Source organism: Pantherophis guttatus, chromosome 2, assembly GCF_059756535.1.
Source record: "Pantherophis guttatus breed Tessera chromosome 2, ASM5975653v1, whole genome shotgun sequence".
Classification (NCBI taxonomy): domain Eukaryota; kingdom Metazoa; phylum Chordata; class Lepidosauria; order Squamata; family Colubridae; genus Pantherophis; species Pantherophis guttatus.
In genome coordinates this window covers 267,680,454-267,700,454 of record NC_142064.1, presented here as the reverse complement: position 1 = coordinate 267,700,454, position 20,001 = coordinate 267,680,454, and the positions used below count along the sequence as shown (strand labels likewise).

General features: G+C 42.0%; 2 protein-coding genes across 4 annotated transcripts; both read right to left on the bottom strand.

The window, feature by feature from the left end:
• Nucleotides 1-946: 946 nt before the first annotated feature.
• On the bottom strand, nt 947-4,018 carry LOC148115818 (zinc finger protein 232-like). 3 transcript variants are annotated; one of them, XM_087884460.1, is made up of 4 exons: nt 3,529-4,018; nt 1,554-2,130; nt 1,186-1,303; nt 947-1,074 (listed from the first exon to the last, which is right to left on the bottom strand). In XM_087884460.1, exons 2-4 carry the CDS (start codon nt 2,061-2,063, stop codon nt 962-964), a joined length of 741 nt encoding a protein of 246 aa, XP_087740586.1. In that variant the 5' UTR covers nt 2,064-2,130; nt 3,529-4,018; the 3' UTR covers nt 947-961. The 3 variants fall into 3 exon arrangements, with proteins under 3 accessions (XP_087740586.1, XP_087740585.1, XP_087740587.1); XM_087884459.1 differs by having other exon boundaries at nt 3,537-4,017; XM_087884461.1 differs by lacking the exon at nt 3,529-4,018 and adding an exon at nt 2,717-3,509.
• A 4,888-nt stretch (nt 4,019-8,906) lies between these two features.
• Nucleotides 8,907-14,534, bottom strand: LOC132711706 (uncharacterized). The gene is made up of 6 exons (XM_060691293.2): nt 14,426-14,534; nt 13,788-14,319; nt 13,417-13,534; nt 13,226-13,305; nt 12,377-12,503; nt 8,907-10,705 (listed from the first exon to the last, which is right to left on the bottom strand). Exons 2-6 carry the CDS (start codon nt 14,292-14,294, stop codon nt 9,507-9,509), a joined length of 2,031 nt encoding a protein of 676 aa, XP_060547276.2. The 5' UTR covers nt 14,295-14,319; nt 14,426-14,534; the 3' UTR covers nt 8,907-9,506.
• Nucleotides 14,535-20,001: the final 5,467 nt, after the last annotated feature.

Sequence of the window (20,001 nt, the reverse complement as noted above, 5' to 3'; positions counted from 1 at the left end):
GAAAGGTCCAATGCATATCAAAAGGCTTTATAATGTTTTGCTAGAAAGGGACTCAGAAACTGAATTAGTTAAAGATTGTATGATTAAGTGGGCACAAAATTTTGAAGAACCAGTGATGTTGGAAACATGGGAAAAAATTTGGGTTCAGAATGTTAAATTTACACAGTCGCAGAACCTGAGGGAAAATTTCTATAAAATGTTTTATAGATGGCATTTAGATCCCAAAAAGTTGTCATGTATGTACCCTAATGTTCAGCCAAAATGTTGGAGATGTGAATGTTTGGATGCTACGTATTATCATGTTTGGTGGACCTGTAGGAAAGTTAAGGCCTTTTGGATAAAAATTTGGTGGGTCATGCAGAATGTTTTGAAGAAAAAAATTCAGTTCTCTCCACAACTGTTTTTATTGGGTATAGTTAAGGGTTTTACATCGGGTGAAACAAAACTGATATTGTATATGATAACAGCAGCAAGATTGTTGATAGGTAAATATTGGAAAAATGAAGCTTTGCTCACTATTGAGGAATGGACTTTGAAGATGGCCAGTTTTGCAGAGATGGCGAAGATTTCAGCATACTTAAAAGATTGTCCACAAGAGACTTATGAATGGGAATGGAAAAGGTGGATAGAATATGTTCAGAACAAATATCAAACTAGAAAGTATCAAATAGCTTTTATTTGAAAATAATGTATTAGAAATATTTTAAGGTAATGAGGGTAAAAAGAAAAACTATACAGGGGAGGGAGGGGGTCAAGTTTTTACATAAGTGTTATATTAAGGGTTTTTTGTGTGTTTTTTTTAATCTTTCTTTACCAGTTATGAGTATAGGAAAGTCTGGGGGGAGGGGAGGGTTAGGGAGGGTTAGGGAGGTTGGGAAGTTTGGGGTGGGGGGTGGGGGGGGGAAAGGGGTGAAAATGTAATTGTAAAACTTTTGCAATAAAAAAAAAATCTATCCAAGATTCATGGACCTTTTTCTATGTTTCTTCTCCTTACCTGAAGTAGCGGTTCAGCTAATCCTTCAACTTCATCAGAAAGAGGTGATTCTAAAAACTCCAAGGACAGCTTTCTACTCTCTGGGAGAAAGAGAAAAATACTGGAAGCAGATTTCTTAAAGAGAGACACTCCAATAAAGCAGAGCAAAAGAATCAGCTAAATATTGAACTCTCACAGTAAGAGCTTGTTACCTGGAGTGGTGTCCTGAGTTTGATCTTTCTGGAAGTTCTCCCTGAACAGCAGCTCTTGAGAAGATTTCAATGAATCTTTCCCCTCCTTAGGATACTCAGTCACAGCTTCCATGCATTTCTGGACATGATATGATATGATATGATATGAGAAACAAAAGAAGAGCACAGAGATAGAAATAAATTATCATACTGCACTTTCAAACTAGCAGACCCCAATGTCCATTGCTGAAAGAATTGCCCCAAATACATCCTCTGGAAGAATAGAACTGATGCCCTTAGGAGTTTATAATCCCAGAAAATTCAGCCAGAAAGAAGTTGGCAAATTCAGAGAGATCCTCTTTGGAGCCGCCATGATTACATTCTCCCACCTGCAACTCTTCCTGCATGTTTTCCTCCTCCTGAGTCAGCAAGAAGCCTTCAGCCAGGGACACCGCCTGGGAACTGGTCTCTGCTCCACACTCCCGCACCCATCTTGCCATCTCTGGGGGAAGGACAGCCAGGAATTGTTCCAGGAGCACCAGGTCCAGCATCTGAGCCTTGGTGTGTTTTTCTGGTTGGAGCCACTGACGACAAAGGTAGTGAAGCTGAGTGCAAACATCTCGGGGACGGCTCCCCTCCTGAAACTGCACTTTTCTGAAGTGACAACATTGGAGCTCTGAGCTATTGGATGCCTCTTCGTGGCTCTTCTGCCCAGGACTTGCCCCATTCTTCCCACAGCTCCAAGGCTGAGCAGCTGGAGGGCCTTTTCTAACTTCTGTATCTGCTGGGTGTTGTCCCTCCATTTTCTCTCTGGTCTCTAAAAAAGCTCCAAAATGCACCCACGGGTCTCCGTTGGTCTTTCTATTCACAAGAGGTCTGGCCAAATTTTCCAAGGCCATTCAGCTCTCTCTTCCCAGACAAGATTTGTAAGATTCCCGAAGAACCAGAAATTTTTTTTTGATGTATCTGAGATGGAAAAATGGGGAGGAGGGGAGGGGAGGGAAGATTAAGTAAAGAAATTTGTATGAACCCACCAAGGTTTGAGGGGAAATCTTATTAGCCAGCTTGCTCTCTCTACATCTGGGGAAATTTGCCTTGAACCCTTCAGGATCAATGTCTATCAAAATATTGGAAAATACATTTAAATGAGTATTTGATTTCTACTTCCTAGTTTCTATTAAAAATTTAGTTTTTATTCTTATGTCTTCTGTATTACTTTTGTAAATTACCCTAGGCAGAAATTATACATAATGCTCCTTCTTACTGTTTTTCCCCCAACAACAGCCCTGTGAAGTAGATTGGGCTGAGAACTGGGATGGGCTGAAGGCTTTCATGCCAAAGGTAGGACTAGAAGTTAATCTCCTGTGTCAGGGCATTGATTAATCCCATAATTGGCTCTGGGACAAATCACCCTGATTAGAGGATGGATCGAGGCTTTATCCAAGTTGCAATATTCTGAAAAGAAAACCCGAAGAAAAGTTCTCTAATAAAACTCATTTATTTGTTATAAAGAAAATAAAACACCTCACTAACTAAGAAAGATAATTGCTACCTTTTGAAATAGTTCAGGCCAGCTGCTTTCCAGCAACGGGCACCCGTGGCAAGAGAACAAAGGAAAAAAAGTGTGTGAAGGAATGTGGGTGGATGGACATGCGTAGTAGCTTTTGATAACAATTCTTGGCAAGGTACGGAAAGTCTGATAGTCCAGAAATGATGAAGCTCAGCTGGTAAATAAAATAACGCACTGACATCCTGGTTTCAAAGCCTTGTGCTTTCATCACTGAGCCAAATGGTCTCTCTGGCTAATCATAATGTAATACAGTATAATTTAAAAGACAGTTTAATAGCATTTCTATGGCTGCATAGTTAAAAAGAAGTCCTTGCACCCCTTGCACTCAACTCCTTACACACGGAGTTGAAGCCTTGCATGCAAAGCCAGCAGGAGGGACTCACTCAGCTTGCTTCTCTCGGCCTAAGAAGGGGAAGGGAGGGAAACCCCTTCGGAAAACGGGGCCATGAAATATGCAGGAAACTGTCCAGGAGTCACGACTGACTTGGAGGCACAAATCTCTGTTTTGCAAACACTTCTCCTCCTCCTCTCCCTCCATGCAAAGCTCTTCCCGTCGAAATGGATTGTAAATCCTCTTTTCTGCGACCCTGTTTTTTTTTCCCCCTGGGGGCAAATGGAAGGGCGCGAAGCTTTGCTTTCTCCCCTGCCTGGCCCTTGCATGCACAAGGACGGCAGGGGAACATGGGGCCAATGGCTCCCCCTCCCCCTTTCCACGACTCCGAGCCTGAGGAATGTGAGCGTCCAGCGCGGGAGAAAAGTCACCCACCCACCCAGTCACTGAACCCCCCACTCACGTCTGTACCTCCAAGTCCAAGTCTTCCCTGCAGCCTCTTCCCTTCCCTGAAAGGCTCCTCCGGGCACTGGAGAACCTTTCCAGCCTCGGGAGTCTCGCACCCCTCTCGACTTGGGAAAGAGACCGGCGCATGCTCAGTTCTCTCGTAAGCGAGGGAGGGAGGGAGCTGCACCGCTCTTCGAGGGCGCCCCCTAGAGGATCCTGTGTGCATTGCGAGAAGGTCCTGCAAGGGCTCCGGACGTCATCTGGAATGATGGGCATTAAATTTGAAGGAAAGGTTCTCTCTAAGATTGCCTATCTAGAAATGAAATGATCTCTCCAGCGTCAGTTTCTAGATTTTCCCTCTTTTTAACCTCTTAAGAACTGTCTGTGATCTTGTGAAGACTGAGAAAATCTCTGTGGAGACTCAAAAATCCCTTTTCTGAAGAGCAGCTTCTCTGAAGGGTCTCCAGGGATTCCCAGGAGGAGGCCTCAAAAATGAGGAAAATCCTGTCAGAAATGGCAGGGCGGTCAAAAGACAAGGGAGAAAAGTCTCACTATGAAACCCAGCCTGTGTCTTGTGGCGGATGGCAAACTCAGCCTTGAAGTGAGGGGAGATCAGGGGGCTGGCAGAGACACAGGGAGGAAAGTGAAAGGTTGAGGAAATTTGAGATTTGTATTGATTTTTCTTTAGTGAGTTCAATTATTACAGCTGCCATTCTAAATTCATGCCTCTGCTTAGCCAAGGAAACACTAAAGACAGCCTGTAATACTGAGAATAACCATACATCCCAATGAAAACAAAGCATTAAAAGAAAAGCTCGAAAATGGAGTGAAAGCTCAAACTTGTGGGCCTTTAAATTTTTTTACCTCAAAACAAGCCACCATGATGGAGAAATTAAGATTGGGAGAATAAAGTCTCATATGTGGCTAGAGAAAAAGTGGAATCACAAAATGAAGGAAAGCAAATACTGAAAAATGAATATAAGTCTCAAATACTACGAGGCGAAAAAAAAAGAGAGAGATGAACAGTTTTATTTTGGTTGTTGAATAGGCAATACACCTCAGGAAATTTGAGTAGGAACCTTAAGATCTTTGGAGTAAAAGAATATTTTTTCTAGTCAAATGTAAAGATGATTTTACTGGTTTGAAAAGATTAGTCTGGATCTGGAAGTGGACAGTGCAAGAAAAAAGAGATTTAGCTCTAATTAATGAAAGAAAGGAGGGAGGGAGGGAAATTGTTTTGAAGAAACAATTTTAAAAGAATGGCCTTAACTTTTCATTCTGCCTCCATTCTTTCTAGCCCATTTATTTAAGTTTATTTAAATCAAATTTAGTTTTTTCCCCTAATCTTTGTCATACCATAGAAAGGCAAAAAATGCTTGTAAAAGGTTTTTTTGGACATGCATTTCATGGGCTTCCCCTCATTCTGGCTTATTTTGTGAGAGAGATTCTTCATCCTGAAGATTTTTCCAAACAGGATACATTGATATATGTGACGAGTTTCTCACATAATAACAGGCCTTTCACCAGGTAAGTGTCCATGATTTGCAAATACAAAGATCCACACATCCCAGATCCAGTTCTCCTCACCTCTGTATGTATCTATCAGGAAAAACTGAAGTTATTTTCTGAAGTTGTTCTTAATTTCATATTTTATTAGGTTTGTTTTGGTTATCAATAAACTAAAGCTCTTTCACTCTTATTCTTCTGAGTATCCCTAATGTCGCAGAGTGCAAGCGAGCGAGAAACTAACTAAACTCTATCAAGCTCTAGTGGCACAGTGGTTAGAATGCAGTACTGCAAGCTACTTCTGCAGAGTGCTGGCTGCCCGCAATTTGGCAGTTCAAATCTCAAATCTCTCCAGGCTCAAGGTTGACTCAGCCTTCCATCCTTCTGAGGTAGGTAAAATGAGGACCCAGATTGTTGTGGGCAATATGCTGACTCTGTAAACGGCTTAGAGGGCTGTAAAGCACTATGAAGCAGTATAGAAGTCTAAGTGCTATTCCCGTTTGCTGTGCCTGGAAGCTTTTAGGGGCTGGATGGGGAGCCATGGGTTGAAACTAAACCATGGCAAGACTGGGTGGCTCTGGGTTTGGGGTTTGTTGGCTCAGGGAGAATTGCCACATCTGGTCTTGGATAGGGTGTTACTACCCCACAGACGGTATGTGTAATTTGGGGATTCTCCTGGACACATGACTCCTTCTTAAGGAGCAGGTGACAGTCGTGACCAGGAGGACTTTTGCACAACTGTGGGTTGTGCACAAGTTACGCCCTTTCCTGAAACTAAAATCCCTACTAAGTCATTCATGCCCTAGTCACTTCCTGTCTTGACTATTTCAACAAGCTCTATATGGGGCTGCCATTTGTTGTAAATCAGAGGTCCAGGCTTTTGCTCTGTTTCAGGAGCCTTGGTACTACAGGGGTTTAAGGCACCCTGTTATTAAGCTGCTTAAGACCAGCTGCCTGCAATTACTGCAGGGTTCGAATCTCGCCAAGGCTCAAGGTTGACTCAGCCTTCCATCCTTTCTAAGGTAGGTGAAATGAGGACCCAGTTTGTGGCGGCAATAAGCTGACTTTGTATAAATATACAAAAGGATGAAGGCTATTGCTGAGCACATTGTAAGCCGCCCTGAGTCTTCGGAGAAGGGCGGCATATAAATCAAATTAAAAAAAAAAAGATGTTTTCCAAAATGTCTCTAAGATGTCTCTCCCGGTCTCCCCAAGAGCTTTATTTTTATACAGTTTTACACAAGCAGATAAAAGGTAGCACAGTAACAGGATTCTGATGGGATAACTTATTCACCCCCCTCTCAAGATGCCATCCTCTCTAGGTGAGATTATCTCATCCAAATCCGAGCCAAAGATGAAGTAAGCAGGCAAGACCCACAGCGCATGTGCCACGGCAGTGTGCTGCTGCTTGACCTACTGACAGCCATTGAAGAGCATCCAGAAGCTCATTTTGCATTGGTGCAAAATGCAGCGGTCCATATGGTTTTGTGCAAATCCCATTGTGCACATGCATTATCTTTCCTGAAGGAGCTGCATTGGCTGCCGATTTGCTTCTGGGTGCAATTCAAGGTGTTGGTTGTCACCTTTAAAGCCCTTCATGGCTTGGGACCAGGTTATCTGAGAGACCATCTCTTGCCAGTCACATCTACTCGACCCATCAGAGTGGGCAAGCAGAGAATGGTGCAGGTCCTATCCCCCAGGGAGATACACCTGGTGGGACCCAGAAGGGCCTTCTCTATGGGGGCCCCCTCTCTGTGTAACATCATCCCCCAAAGATTTGAATGGCCCTCACTCTAAGACTCTCCCAGAAGGAGCTGAAAACCTGGTTCTGCCAGTGGGAACCCAGAGCGGGATGGAGCACATTAAGTGGCTCATGTGAGGTGCTGTCACCATGGTAGGGGGTTATTTTATTATATTAATTTATTATATGACTCTTCTTTAATAAAAGAATAAAAGAAGAGTTTTATTGTTTTTATATGAGGTTTTATATTTTGTAAACCGAAAACAGCCAAAGAAGGGGCTCAGCCCTGATTCTTAGCCCAACAGAAGTATTGAGGCAACAAGAAGAGGTTTCAGATAACCTCTAATAAAAGTTGTGCTTTTTTTTTATCTAAAAGATACTTGAAGAATAACATCATAGTTGTGTTTGATATTTGAAACAATATAATAAAAACAATTAGAAATATTTCTACATGCAGAGAAGACCTTTGAGTATTTGGACTTGGCAAAAACCACAAGCAGGATTAGGGATTCACCGTGTTCTGGTTTGCACTAGAAAGGCAACTAATTGCAGACTACATATGGCAAGGGAAGAAGGCAAGAATTAAATTAAAGCACCTACAAGACTCAAAAGAGAGAGGAGGACTGGCACTGCCCGATTGGGAAATCTATTACAAAGCATCTGTATTAATTTGGATCAAGGAGTGGATGGAACTCAAAAACCATAGACTATTAAATTTGGAAGGATTCGATCTTCAGCGAGGATGGCATGCCTTCCTATGGGAGGGCACAGACAAAAAACATGAATACTTTCAGAGTCATACAATCAGACATGTGCTATACCAAACATGGCAGAGTATTAAAAAGGCACATTATAACAAAATCCCAGAATGGTTGTCAACGATGGAAGCCCAGATCTATCCAAATGCCATGGACTATAATAAAACGAAAACTTATAAAGATCTGTTAAATATCCGGGGGGAACTAAGAACGAGGCAAGAATTAAAAGAGATGGGTACAGACATTGACTGGTGGCCGTATACACAAATAAAATCAAGATACAATAAAGATTCGGCTCAATTTGAATTCCAAAATGGTCAAACCGAATTAGACAAAATTTTGCAAGGGACACAGGACAAATTGATTAAAAAAATCTATAATTACTGACGAGGATATAAATTAGAAGAAGAGGTAGTGAAAGAAAATATGATAATTTGGGCAAAAAATTTCGGTTATAGTATTCAATTAGACAAATGGGAAAAACTATGGAAAATAAATTATAAATTGACAATGTCTGTACCCTATAAAGAAAATCTCTACAAAATGTTTTATAAGTGGCACTTGCCACCAGCCAGATTGGCAACAATGTTCCCCGGTACGCCACCAACATGTTGGAAATGCAAACACCACAAAGGCACCTATTATCATATGTGGTGGACCTGCCCAATGGCGAAACAATATTGGCAAAGGATCAAAATACAATTAGAGGAAATAACATGCCAAAAGATAGAACTAAGACCAGAAACCTTCCTACTAGGTATAGTGAACGGACACTACGAAAAAGAAACAACATACTTAATCATATACATGATAACAGCAGCACGAATACTATACGCACAACATTGGAAGAGTAGTGATATACCAACACCAGATAAAGTAATTAATAAAATTATGGAATGTGCGGAATTAGATAGACTCACCAAGGAACTACAAAACAGGGAAGAACATGATTATTACTTAGTATGGGAAAAGTGGTATAGTTAGTTGAAAGATAGAAAAGAGATGAAGTAATAGGAAATAAACAAAATGACCAAATATAGAAAGATGAAAACAAAGTACAGACATAGATCAATAAAGGACAATTGTAGATAGATAAAAAGAAATGACCAAACAAGGAAGAGTCAAAATACAAAGAAAAATGTATATTACAGTTGCGATAAACTGGACATGTAGTGAATTTGGTGTTTACATGTTTTTATGTTTTGTACGTCTTATTGTGTTCTGTTTGTATTTATAAATAAAAATTGGAAAAAAAAATATTTCTACATGCAGAGAAGACTCTTTGAGTATTTGGACTTGGCAAAAACCACAAGCAGGATTAGGGATTCACCGTGTTCTGGTTTGCACTAGAAAGGCAATTTATGAATGCATATCTAAGAAGGTAAACAATTTATTTGAATTATTTATTTAGTTTTATTTTATTTATTCAATTTATATGCCCCTCTCCGAAGACCCAGGGCGGCTCACAATACACTCAAAAAATCACTATAAAAAAACGTAAAAATTAAATTACTCAAATGGTACTTGTATGAGATTTTAGACAACTATAGGTAGTCGTCAATTTACTACAGTTCATTTAGTGATTGTTCAAAGTTACAGCAGCATGGAAAAAAGTGACTTATGACCATTTTTCACACTTATGGCCATTGCAACATCCCCAAAGTCACCTGATCAAACGTCAGATGCTTGGCAACTGATTTATGACAGTTGCAGAGTCCCTGGATCCTGTGATCACCTTTTGTGAGCTTCTAACAAGCAAATCCAATGGGGAAGCCAGATTCACTTCATAACAGTATTACTAACTTAACAACTATTGTGAGTCACTTAACAAATGTGGCAAGAAAAGTCGTCAAATGGCATAAAACACAATAACTGTCTCGCTTAGCAACAGAAATTTTGGCCTCAATTGCAGTCATATGACGAGAACTACTTGGAAAAAAAAGAAGCTCACAAAAAGCCCTCTCCACACTGCAGACCTTTATTTGACTTCTATCTTGTGTGGCTCCTCTTGTGGCGATGAAGATGACGGCTACAAGTAAATGTCTTTCCACACTCCATGCATTTATAAGGTCTTTCTCCTGTGTGGATCCTCTTGTGGGAATCAAGGTTATTGCTACGAGTAAATGTCTTTCCACACTCAGTACATTTATAAGGTCTTTCTCCTGTGTGGATCCTCTTGTGGGAATTAAGGTAATGGCTACGAGTAAATGTCTTTCCACACTCACTACATTTATAAGGCTTCTCTCCTGTGTGGATCTTCTTGTGGTGATAAAGATTATTGTTACAAGTAAATCCCTTTCCACACTCCATGCATTTATAAGGTCTTTCTCCTGTGTGGATCCTTTGATGGATTATAAGGGACTCAGAATAATAGAAGGTCTTTCCACACTCAATGCATTTATATGTTTGTTCTCTTTTGTGGATCCTCTTGTGGGAATTAAGACTACTCATAGCAGTAAAGGTCTTTCCACACTCAATGCATTCATAAGGTCTCTCTCCTGTGTGGATCCTCTTGTGAGAATTAAGACTACTGCTAAAATAAAAGGCCTTTCCGCAATCCATGCATTTATACGGCTTCTCTCCTGTGTGGATCTTCTTGTGGGAATTAAGACTACTCATAGCAGTAAAGGTCTTTCCACACGCAATGCATTCATAAGGTCTCTCTCCTGTGTGGATCCTCTTGTGGGAATTAAGACTACTGCTATAATAAAAGGCCTTTCCGCAATCCATACATTTATAAGGCTTCTCTCCTGTGTGGATCTTCTTGTGGTAATAAAAACGTTTGTTACAAGTAAAGGTCTTTCCACACTCAATGCATTTATATGTTCGTTCTCCTTTGTGGATCCTCTGGTGGGAATTAAGATGACTGCTATGAGTAAAGGACTTTCCACACTCCATGCAGGTAAATCGTTTCCCTTCTGAATGTGTATTTTTATGAGAAAAGAGATTATCGGATATATTGAACCTCTTTGTACACTCCATGGATTTATATGGTCTTTCTCTCTTATTGATCACTGTATGGTTAGGAAGCCAACTGACCTGAGGAAGGCCTTTTTTGACTCCACTTTGTGATTGCTTTGTTTCATCACTCTTTGGTTTCATCTGATCTACAAATTTCCTTTTCCTCCCTTTTGAATGGATCGCTTGGTGTTCCTCCTTGCAATTCTTATTGTCTTCTCTATTACAGCCTTGAAAAAGAAAAATGAAAACTGTACCAAGAATAGGGGAACAAGCAAAACTTTTCTTCTGAATCGTCAATGTACTTCAGCTGTTTTGTTGGCAAACAAAGATAATAGCAAAGACCCATTTCCAAGTGAAATGATCCCCATATAATAGGATTGGATCACAGCCCTGATTTAATCTTCCATATGGGACAATTCCATGCTGCCAAAAACTCCCAAAGTGCATTGGAAACTGTGTCATAATGGGGCAGCAACATACCCAGCACTTCCCAACTTCAATAAAAGTCTCATCTCCACTTGTCTACAGAGCAGAATTTTTGAAAGTCAGAGGGAATTTCTGGATGGCAATACCTCCCTACCCTCAATTTAGGCTAAAGCCAATTCCAGTACACAAGTGGGCATATCTCTAAGAAGGGAACATGCCTCTCAGAGGTCATCTGGTCTTCGTTATAGCAGCTCAGGGCCATCGGGAACACAGTGACCAGGTTCAGGAGGGAATAACGAATCTTGGTAGCCAGGATCTTGCTCTGTCCATTCAGCCTCTTCCTCAGAGTCTTCCTAATATCTTTTATGAAATGAGTATTTTGTATTTCATGAGCAGAATGCTTTTTAAAAAAACAAACAATTTACTTTATGTAAAAAGCCAGGCTATGCAGTTTTTCCTTCAATATATTTCCTTCTTCCATAAAGTCAGTTTGGTCAAAAGGTTAAGACACCGGGCTAGAAACTAATAAAGTAACAGACATTTTAAAAAAAATTACTTTGTCATTCTTGGGTACCAATAAGGAGAAAAAAATGAATTTCAACAAATATAGAATCAAGCAGTAGCATAACAAAATTGATAAAAGTGAAGGGAGTCTTTAAATTAACGCACGAGATAAATAATGATGAAAATTCAGAATATGATACTGTGTGGGGAAGATGCTACGAATGGATAAATGATAGAATCAAGGAAGAAGTAAAAGGTGTAGAAATTAAGTAGAAATGTATAGTATAAATAACACCAGATATTTTTCATATATTTATGTACAAACACTGCGAAACCGATGTCAAACAGAATTGTTATTATATTTTATGTATGTAAAAAAATCAATAAAGTGTAAATAAAAAAAAAAAGTGAAGGGAGTCTGAATACATTCCATATCCTTCCTTTATTTTTTGTAAATAAAGGCAGCAGACAAACCAAAATTCTTTCTTCCTGCTGTTTTCCATACAACAATCCTGTGAAATGGATTGGAGACAGTTTTTGCCCAAAGTCACCCAGCCAGCATTCATGCCTAAGGCAGAACAAGTACTCACTCACAGTCACCCAGTTTCTACCCTGGTGTCTTAACCCTTTGACCAAACTGATTTTATGGAAGAAGGAAATTTATTCAAAGAAAAATTGGAAATCTGGAGGTTGTGTCTATGTTCCATGATGGAGAAGATAATTTTGACTCACTTGGTGCTTTACTGTTTTATCCCAGAATGATCTGTAATTGCTGAAAAATATTTCATCTTATTTGTTTTGATAAAAATATAGCATCATGCTTTTTTAACACTTAAGAAAAAAAAGAAAAGAAATTGTTTCCTTTAAAAAAATGCTTTCTGCTCATAAAACACAAAATAACCCATTTCAACAACTGTTGAATCAAGCTACAGCATAACAAAATTCTGAGCAGAGTCAGTGCTTCTTACCCAGAGAAAAGAGATTCCTGGAATTCTCCAGCATGACTTCTCTGTGGAGTTCTCTTTGGTCAGCATCCAGTTGAGACCACTCCTCCTTGGAGAAATACACGGCCACTTCCTCAAAAGACACAACATCCTGAACAAGGACACAAGTTTCCTTAGTAACAGATAATTCCAAGAATAATGAGATAATTTTCTTTCACCAATTCTAGGAAAGAGATCTAGTGAATAAAATGGGTATTTTCTGCAGTATTAAGAATAAGATCTCACCGCTTTTGGCTGATGGCACAACTAAATCATGTTTGATCGAGCTGGAAGTGTTTGGAATGCCTTAACGTATAGGCAACTAAAATATTCTTGATCAATTGACAGTTGGGTCTTAAATCCACTACTTGTCAGTGACTCCCATTCTTCCTAGGATAGGCAGAGCAAAATACTGGCAAAACCCACCTGACATGTTTTCCAATGGCTCATTTTATCCATTGAGGGACCAACGTACCCCAACTCCACACCTTCATGAAGGAGTTGGAAGAGGTTGTAATAGAATTCTATATGTCTATGGAGATTCTCAATCAGCAAATCATGATTGTCCCAAAGACGCTTTTCAAAAGCACAAAAGGATTTTTTTTTTTTGTAATGGTGTGTGAGAATAACCCACACATTGAAATCTGATGGTGAAGCAGGAGGGGTGGAAAAAGCGACTCACAAAGGATCCCCTCAAAACGGAGAGTGTGAATGTTCAATGACCTGATGTCAAATTCATATTGCTTAGAAACAACAATTTCGTACATTGAACTCTAGAACAAAATAAAATCTATCCAAGATTCATGGACCTTTTCCTATGTTTCTTCTCCTTACCTGAAGTAGCGGTTCAGCTAATCCTTCAACTTCATCAGAAAGAGGTGATTCTAAAAACTCCAAGGACAGCTTTCTACTCTCTGGGAGAAAGAGAAAAATACTGGAAGCAGATTTCTTAAAGAGAGACACTCCAATAAAGCAGAGCAAGAGAATCGGCTAAATATTGAACTCTCACAGTAAGAGCTTGTTACCTGGAGTGGTGTCCTGAGTTTGATCTTTGTGTAAGGTCTCCATGAACAGCAGCTCTTGAGAACATTTGAATGAATTTTTCATGTTCTTGGGATACTCAGTCACAGCTTCCGTGCATTTCTGGACATGATGTGACACAAGAAAAAAAGGAAAAGTACACAGATAAAAATTATCATACTGCATTTTCAAACTAGCAGCAGCCAATGTCCATTGCTGAAACTCAAAACAGAATGGAAAAATTGCCCCAAATACATCCTCTGGAAGAATAGAACAGATGCCCTTAGGAGTTAATAATCCCAGAAAATTCTGCCAGAAAGAAATTGACAACTTCAGAGAGATCCTCTTTAGAGCTGCCATGATTCCATTCTCCCACCTGCAACTCTTCTTGCATGTTTTCCTCCTGAGTCAGCAAGAAGCCTTCAGCCAGGGACACCGCCTGGGAACTGGTCTTTGCTCCACACTCCCGCACCCATTTCGCCATCTCTGGGGGAAGGACAGCCAACAATTGTTCCAGGAGCACCAGGTCCAGCATCTGAGCCTTGGTGTGTTTTTCTGGTTGCAGCCACTGACGACAAAGGTAGTGAAGCTGAGTGCAAACATCTCGGGGACGGCTCCCCTCCTGAAACTGCAATTTTGTGAAGTGACAGCATTGGACCTCTGAACTACTGGATGCCTCTTCGTGGCTCTTCTGCCCAGGACTTGCCCCATTCTTCCCACAGCTCCAAGGCTGAGCAGCTGGAGGGCCCTTTCTAACTTCTGCATCTGATGGGTGTCGCCCCTCCATCTTCTCTCTGGTCTCTAATACAGCTCCAAAATGGACCCATGGATCTCCACAGGTCTTTCCGTTCACAAGAGGTCTGGCCAAATTTTCCAAGGCCATTCAGCTCTCTTCCCAGACAAGATACCTAAGATTCCAGAAGAAGCAGAAATTATTTTCAGCTGATATATCTGATATGGAAAAAATGGGGGGAGGGGAGGGAAGATTAAGTAAAGAAATTTGTATGAACCCACCAAGGTTTGAGGGGAAATCTTATTAGCCAGCTTGCTCTCTCTACATCTGGGGAAATTTGCCTTGAACCCTTCAGGATCAATGTCTATCAAAATATTGGAAAAATACATTTAAATGAGTATTTGATTTCTACTTCCTAGTTTCTATAAAAAATTTAGTTTTTATTCTTATGTCTTCTGTATTACTTTTGTAAATGGTGGGATTCAAGTAATTTAACAACCGGTTCTCTGCCCTAATGTTTTCTTCCAACAACCAGTTTGCCAAACTGCGCAGAAGATTAACAACCGATTCTCCCGAAGTGGTACGAACTGGCTGAATCCCACCACTGCCTCTAACGTAGCCTATCTAGAAAGGAAATGACCTCTCCAGCAAGCATCAGTTTGTAGATTTTCCCTCTTTTTAACCTCTAAGAACCGTCTGTGATCTTGTGAAGATTGAGAAAATCTCTGTGGAGACTCAAAAATCCCTTTCCTGAAGAGCAGCTTCTCTGAAGGGTCTCCAGGGATTCCCAAGAGAAGGCCTCAAAAATTAGGAAAATCCTGTCAGAAATGGCAGGACGGTCAAAAGACAAGGGAGAAAAGTCTCTCTATGAAACCCAGCCTGTGTCTTGTGGCGGATGGCAAACTCAGCCTTGAAGTGTGGGGAGATCAGGGGGCTGGCAGAGACACAGGGAGGAAAGCGACAGGTTGAGGAAAATGAAGATTTGTATTGATTTTTCTTTTTCAATTATTAAATGTGCCTTTTCAAATTCATGCCTCTGGGCAGCCAAGGAGGATTAGAAATCCCAAAGGCAGCCTGTAATGATGTGAATAATCTTGAAATATAGATCCTGATGAAAAAGAGGTGTAGGAAGTTAGCACCCACCCCTTTCCTAGAAGAATGAAATATTTTAGGAAATATTAAAAGACAGAATATTATGTTTCCCTGGATGAGAAATGGAGAAGCATGTTTTAAAGACAAAGCAGCTCCCACCTTCCTGCCCCCACCCTTTTGTTAATGGGCCAGAGGCAGAAACTCAATATTTGTCAATGGACCTCATCTGCAAGACATTGGGACCCATCTAGGAGGAAACTCACCACATAGCACTTGGGAAGATTACATCAGCCAGCAAGGCAGTGGTGGGTTCCTCCCGGTTCGGTCGAGCCGGTAGCGGTGACGATATGACATCACCGAACCGGTTCTCCCCCTCCCCGCCCTCCCACCCCCCCGACCCCCCACCCACGTTATTCTTACCTTTTATTTAATTTAATTTAATTTAATGTCCAATTTATATACCGCCTTTCTCCCTGAGGACTCAGGGCGGTGTACAGCCAAGATAAGAACATAGAATATAAATATTAAAAACAGTTAAAAATATATATAAATTTGGCCCGAAAGTTAAGAAATCACAAACCGATTAAAAGAATTTAAAAATTTCTTCTTAAGCCAGCCCGGCTTGCTGGAAAAGATGGGTTTTAAGGGCACGACGGAAGGCACTGAGGTCATGGATTCTCCTTATCTCAGGGGGCAACTGATTCCAGAGGGTAGGAGCCCCCACCGAGAAGGCCCTCCCCCTGGGGGTCACCAGCCTACATTGTTTGGCTGATGGCACGCTAAGGAGGCCCTCTCTGTGGGAGCGCACAGGTCGATGGGAGGTCATTGGTAGCAGCAGGCGGTCTCGCAGATAGCTAGGCCCTATGCCATGGAGCACTTTAAAGGTGATAACCAACACCTTGAAGCGCACCCGGAAGACCACTGGGAGCCAGTGCAGCTCACGCAGGAGCGGTGTTACATGGGAGCGCCATGTTGCTCCCATCACTACCCGCGCTGCTGCGTTCTGGACCAGTTGGAGCCTCCGGGTGCTCTTCAAGGGGAGCCCCATGTAGAGAGCATTGCAGTAGTCAAGGCGAGAGGTGACGAGGGCGTGAGTGACTGTGCACAAGGAATCCCGATCGAGAAAGGGCCGCAACTGGCGAATCAGGCGAACCTGACAGAAGGTCCCCCTGGTAACAGCCGTCAGATGTTCTTCCAAAGACAGCTGCCTATCCAGGAGAACTCCCAGATTGTGAGCCCTTTCAGTGGGGGACAAAGACTCGCCCCCAATAGTCAGTGATGGAGTCAACTGACTATATCGGGATGCCGGGAGCCACAGCCACTCAGTCTTGGAAGAGTTGAGTTTGAGCCTGTTCCTTCCCATCTAGATCTGCACAGCCTCCAGGCACTGGGACATCACTTCAAGGGCATCGTTGGGGTGGCCTGGGGTGGAGATGTACAGCTGGGTGTCATCAGCATACTGATGGTATCTCACCCCAAAGCCACGGATGATCTCACCCAGCGGCTTCACATAAATGTTGAACAGAAGGGGCGAGAGGACCGATCCCTGCGGCACTCCACAGATGAGAGGCCTCGAGGTCGACCTCTGCCCCCCTGCCAACACAAACTGCGACCGGTCAGAGAGAAAGGAGGAGAACCACTGCAACACGGTGCCTCCCACCCCCAACTCTTCCAGCCGGTGCAGCATGATACCATCGTTGATGGTATCAAAAGCCACTGAGAGATCTAACAGGACCAGAACAGAGGAACCACCCCTGTCCCGAGCCCTCCAGAGATCATCAACCAACGCGACCAATGCCGTTTCCGTGCTGTGCCCAGACCTGAAACCCGACTGGAATGGATCTAGATAAGATGTTTCCTCCAGGAATTGTGGAAACTGTCGCGCGACCACACTCTCAACAACCTTCGCCATAAAGCGAAGGTTGGAGACAGGACGATAGTTAACCAATATTGCCGGATCCAGGGACGGCTTCTTGAGGAGAGGCCTCACCACCGCCTCTTTCAGGGCAGCGGGGAAGTGACTATCACTCAACGAAGCATTAATAACGCTCTGGAGCCAGCCTCGTGTAACCTCCCGGGAAGCCAGTACCAACCAGGAGGGGCACGGGTCCAGTAAACATGTGGCCGCACTAAGTCTCCCCAAAATCCTGTCCACATCATTGGGAGTCACAGCATCAAACTCCTCCCAGATAACATTCTCAAGACTGTTCCTCGTCACCCTGCCCTGATCTACCCAGTCAGAGTCCAAATCCCCCCGGATCTGAGCGATTTTGTCATACAGGTATTGTCCGAAATCCTCCGCCCTGCCTTCTAAGGGATCCTCCTGCACTCCCGGATGGAGCAGGGAGCGGGTCACCCTAAACAGGGCGGCCGGACGATTCCCTGATGATGCAATAGAGGCGGAAAAGTAATTAAACTATTTGGTCCTACCCCCAATCTATTGCTGCCTCCTGAGTCCCAGCTGATGACTAGAGGGAAAAAAACTGTTTAAACTCTTGCCGCGGGGCTTCAAAGGGCCGTCCTACAGCTGATCAGTGTTAAAAGCAAACAAATGAGTTGGGCCGTAAGTGTGAGGACTGGTCGTAAGTGTGAGGACCTTCCAGAAATGACTCTGACCAGCTAGCCATGCCCACCTAGTCACATGACCTCCAAGCCACACCCACAAAATAAGCCACGCCCACAGAACCAGTAGTAAAAAAATTTAGAACCCACCCCTGCAGCAAGGCTAGCTATAACCCCCACCCCCTGGGAGTCTGACAACCAATCAGGATATTTTTTCTGGGCCCCAGGAAGTTCAAAGCCAGAGAGAGCATAAAACCCGAAAACTCACTATATCTGCCCTTTTTCTGTTCAGGAACTCAAGCCATATGATCCTGTCCACCATTAAACCATCTTTCCAAGCAGTCTCCATGTTTCCAGTGTCTTTTTCCCCACTTGGAGCAGAACCCAGAAGGATATTTCTTCCAACAGAGGCATCAAAAGAAAATTCTCAAAATGGAGCGAAAGCTCAAAGTTGCGGACCTTTAAAATTTTTTACCTCAAAACAAGCCACCATGATGGAGAAATTAAGATTGGGAGAATAAAGTCTCATATGTGACTAGAGAAAAAGTGGAATTACAAAATGAAGGAAGGCAAATACTGAAAAATAAATATAAAGCTCAAATATTACAAGGCAAAAAAGAGAGAGAGAGATGAATAGTTTTTTTTTTTAAATTTGATTTATATGCCGCCCTTCTCCGGAGACTCAGGGCGGCTTACAATGCGTTAAGCAATAGCCTTCATACTTTTGTATATTTATACAAAGTCAGCTTATTGCCCCCACAAACTGGGTCCTCATTTTACCTACCTTAGAAAGGATGGAAGGCTGAGTCAACCTTGAGCCTGGTAAGATTCGAACCTGCAGTAATTGCAGGCAGTTGTGTTAATAACAGGGTGCTTTAAACCACTGTACTACCAAGGCTCTTATTTTGGTGTTGAGTAACGAATACGCTTCAGGAAATTTTAGTAGGAACCTTAAGGCCTTTGGATTAAAAGAATATTTTTTCTAGCCAAAAGTAATGAAGATTACACTGGTTTGAAAAGATTAGTCTGGATCTGGAGGTGGACAGTGCAAGAAAAAAGAGATTTAGCTACAATTAATGAAAGAAAGATGGAGGGGAAATTGTGCTGAAGAAGAAATTTTAAAAGAATGGCCTTAACTTCTCATTCTGGCTCCATTCTTTCCCGCCCATTTCTCTACTAACCTGTCTAATTAAGTCTTCCATTATGAAAAAATTGACATAATGATTAGGAAACCATAATCAGTGCCTTTTCACCTGTTTGATGCAGAACCATCAATTAACAATATTGCAATAAATATTTTCAAAAAAGCCCGGTTAAATTAATTATATTTAATTCACATTTAGACTTTTTCCTAATCCTTGTCATATAATAGAAAGGCAAAAAGTAGTTGAAAAGGGGTTTTTGAACATGTGTTTCATGGGCTTCCCTTCATTCTGGCTTATTTGTGAGAGGAATGAAGCTTTTTCCATTCACGATATAATGATATATGTGATGAGGCCTTTGACCAAATAAGTTTCAATCAATCACAATATTGGAGGTCTTCTAGTCCGGCCCCCTGCTCGAGCAGGCAATCCTATACCATCTCAGATAAGTGGCTGTCTAGTCCAGTGGTGAAATCCAAATTCTTTTACTACAGGTTCTGTGGGTGTGCTGTGGCTAGGTAGGTGTGGCTTGGTGGGCATGGCAGGGCAAGGATACTGCAAAATTTCCATTCCCATCCCACTCCAAGAGAAGAATACTGCAAAATCTCAATTCCCACCCAAATCGGAGGCCAGCCAGAGATGGTATTTGCCGGTTCTCCGAACTACTCAAAATTTCCACTACCGGTTCTCCGAACTGCTCAAAATTTCTGCTACTGGTTCTCCAGAACCTGTCAGAACCTGCTGGATTTCACCCCGGTCTAGTCTCTTCTTAAAGACCTTCAGTGATGAAGCACCCACAACTTCTGAAGGCAAGCTGTTTCACTAGTTAATTGTCCTCAGTCTTAGGAAGTTTCTCTTTAATTCCAGGTTGCTTCTCTCCTTGACTAGTTTCCATCCATTGTTTTTTGTCTTGTCTTCTGGTGCTTTCAAAAATAAGTTGCCTCTTCTTCGTGGCAGCCCCTCAAATAGTAGTGCTACTATCATGTCACCCCAGTCCTTCTTTTCTCTAGACCAGGGGTCTGCAACCACAAAACCTGTGGTTTTGGGAATGGTGGGGTCAA

Excerpts from the sequence above, each read along its gene's own strand:
- LOC148115818 (XM_087884460.1), bottom strand. The coding sequence starts at position 2,063 with ATGGCCTTGGAAAATTTGGCCAGACCTCTTGTGAATAGAAAGACCAAC. Across the intron at positions 1,304-1,553 it reads ACATGCAGGAAGAGTTGCAG|AAATGCATGGAAGCTGTGAC; the intron begins GTGGGAGAATGT and ends TATCATGTCCAG. Across the intron at positions 1,075-1,185 it reads AACTCAGGACACCACTCCAG|AGAGTAGAAAGCTGTCCTTG; the intron begins GTAACAAGCTCT and ends TCTTTCTCCCAG.
- LOC132711706 (XM_060691293.2), bottom strand. The coding sequence starts at position 14,294 with ATGGCCTTGGAAAATTTGGCCAGACCTCTTGTGAACGGAAAGACCTGT. Across the intron at positions 13,306-13,416 it reads AACTCAGGACACCACTCCAG|AGAGTAGAAAGCTGTCCTTG; the intron begins GTAACAAGCTCT and ends TCTTTCTCCCAG. Across the intron at positions 12,504-13,225 it reads TAGCTGAACCGCTACTTCAG|GATGTTGTGTCTTTTGAGGA; the intron begins GTAAGGAGAAGA and ends GTCCTTGTTCAG.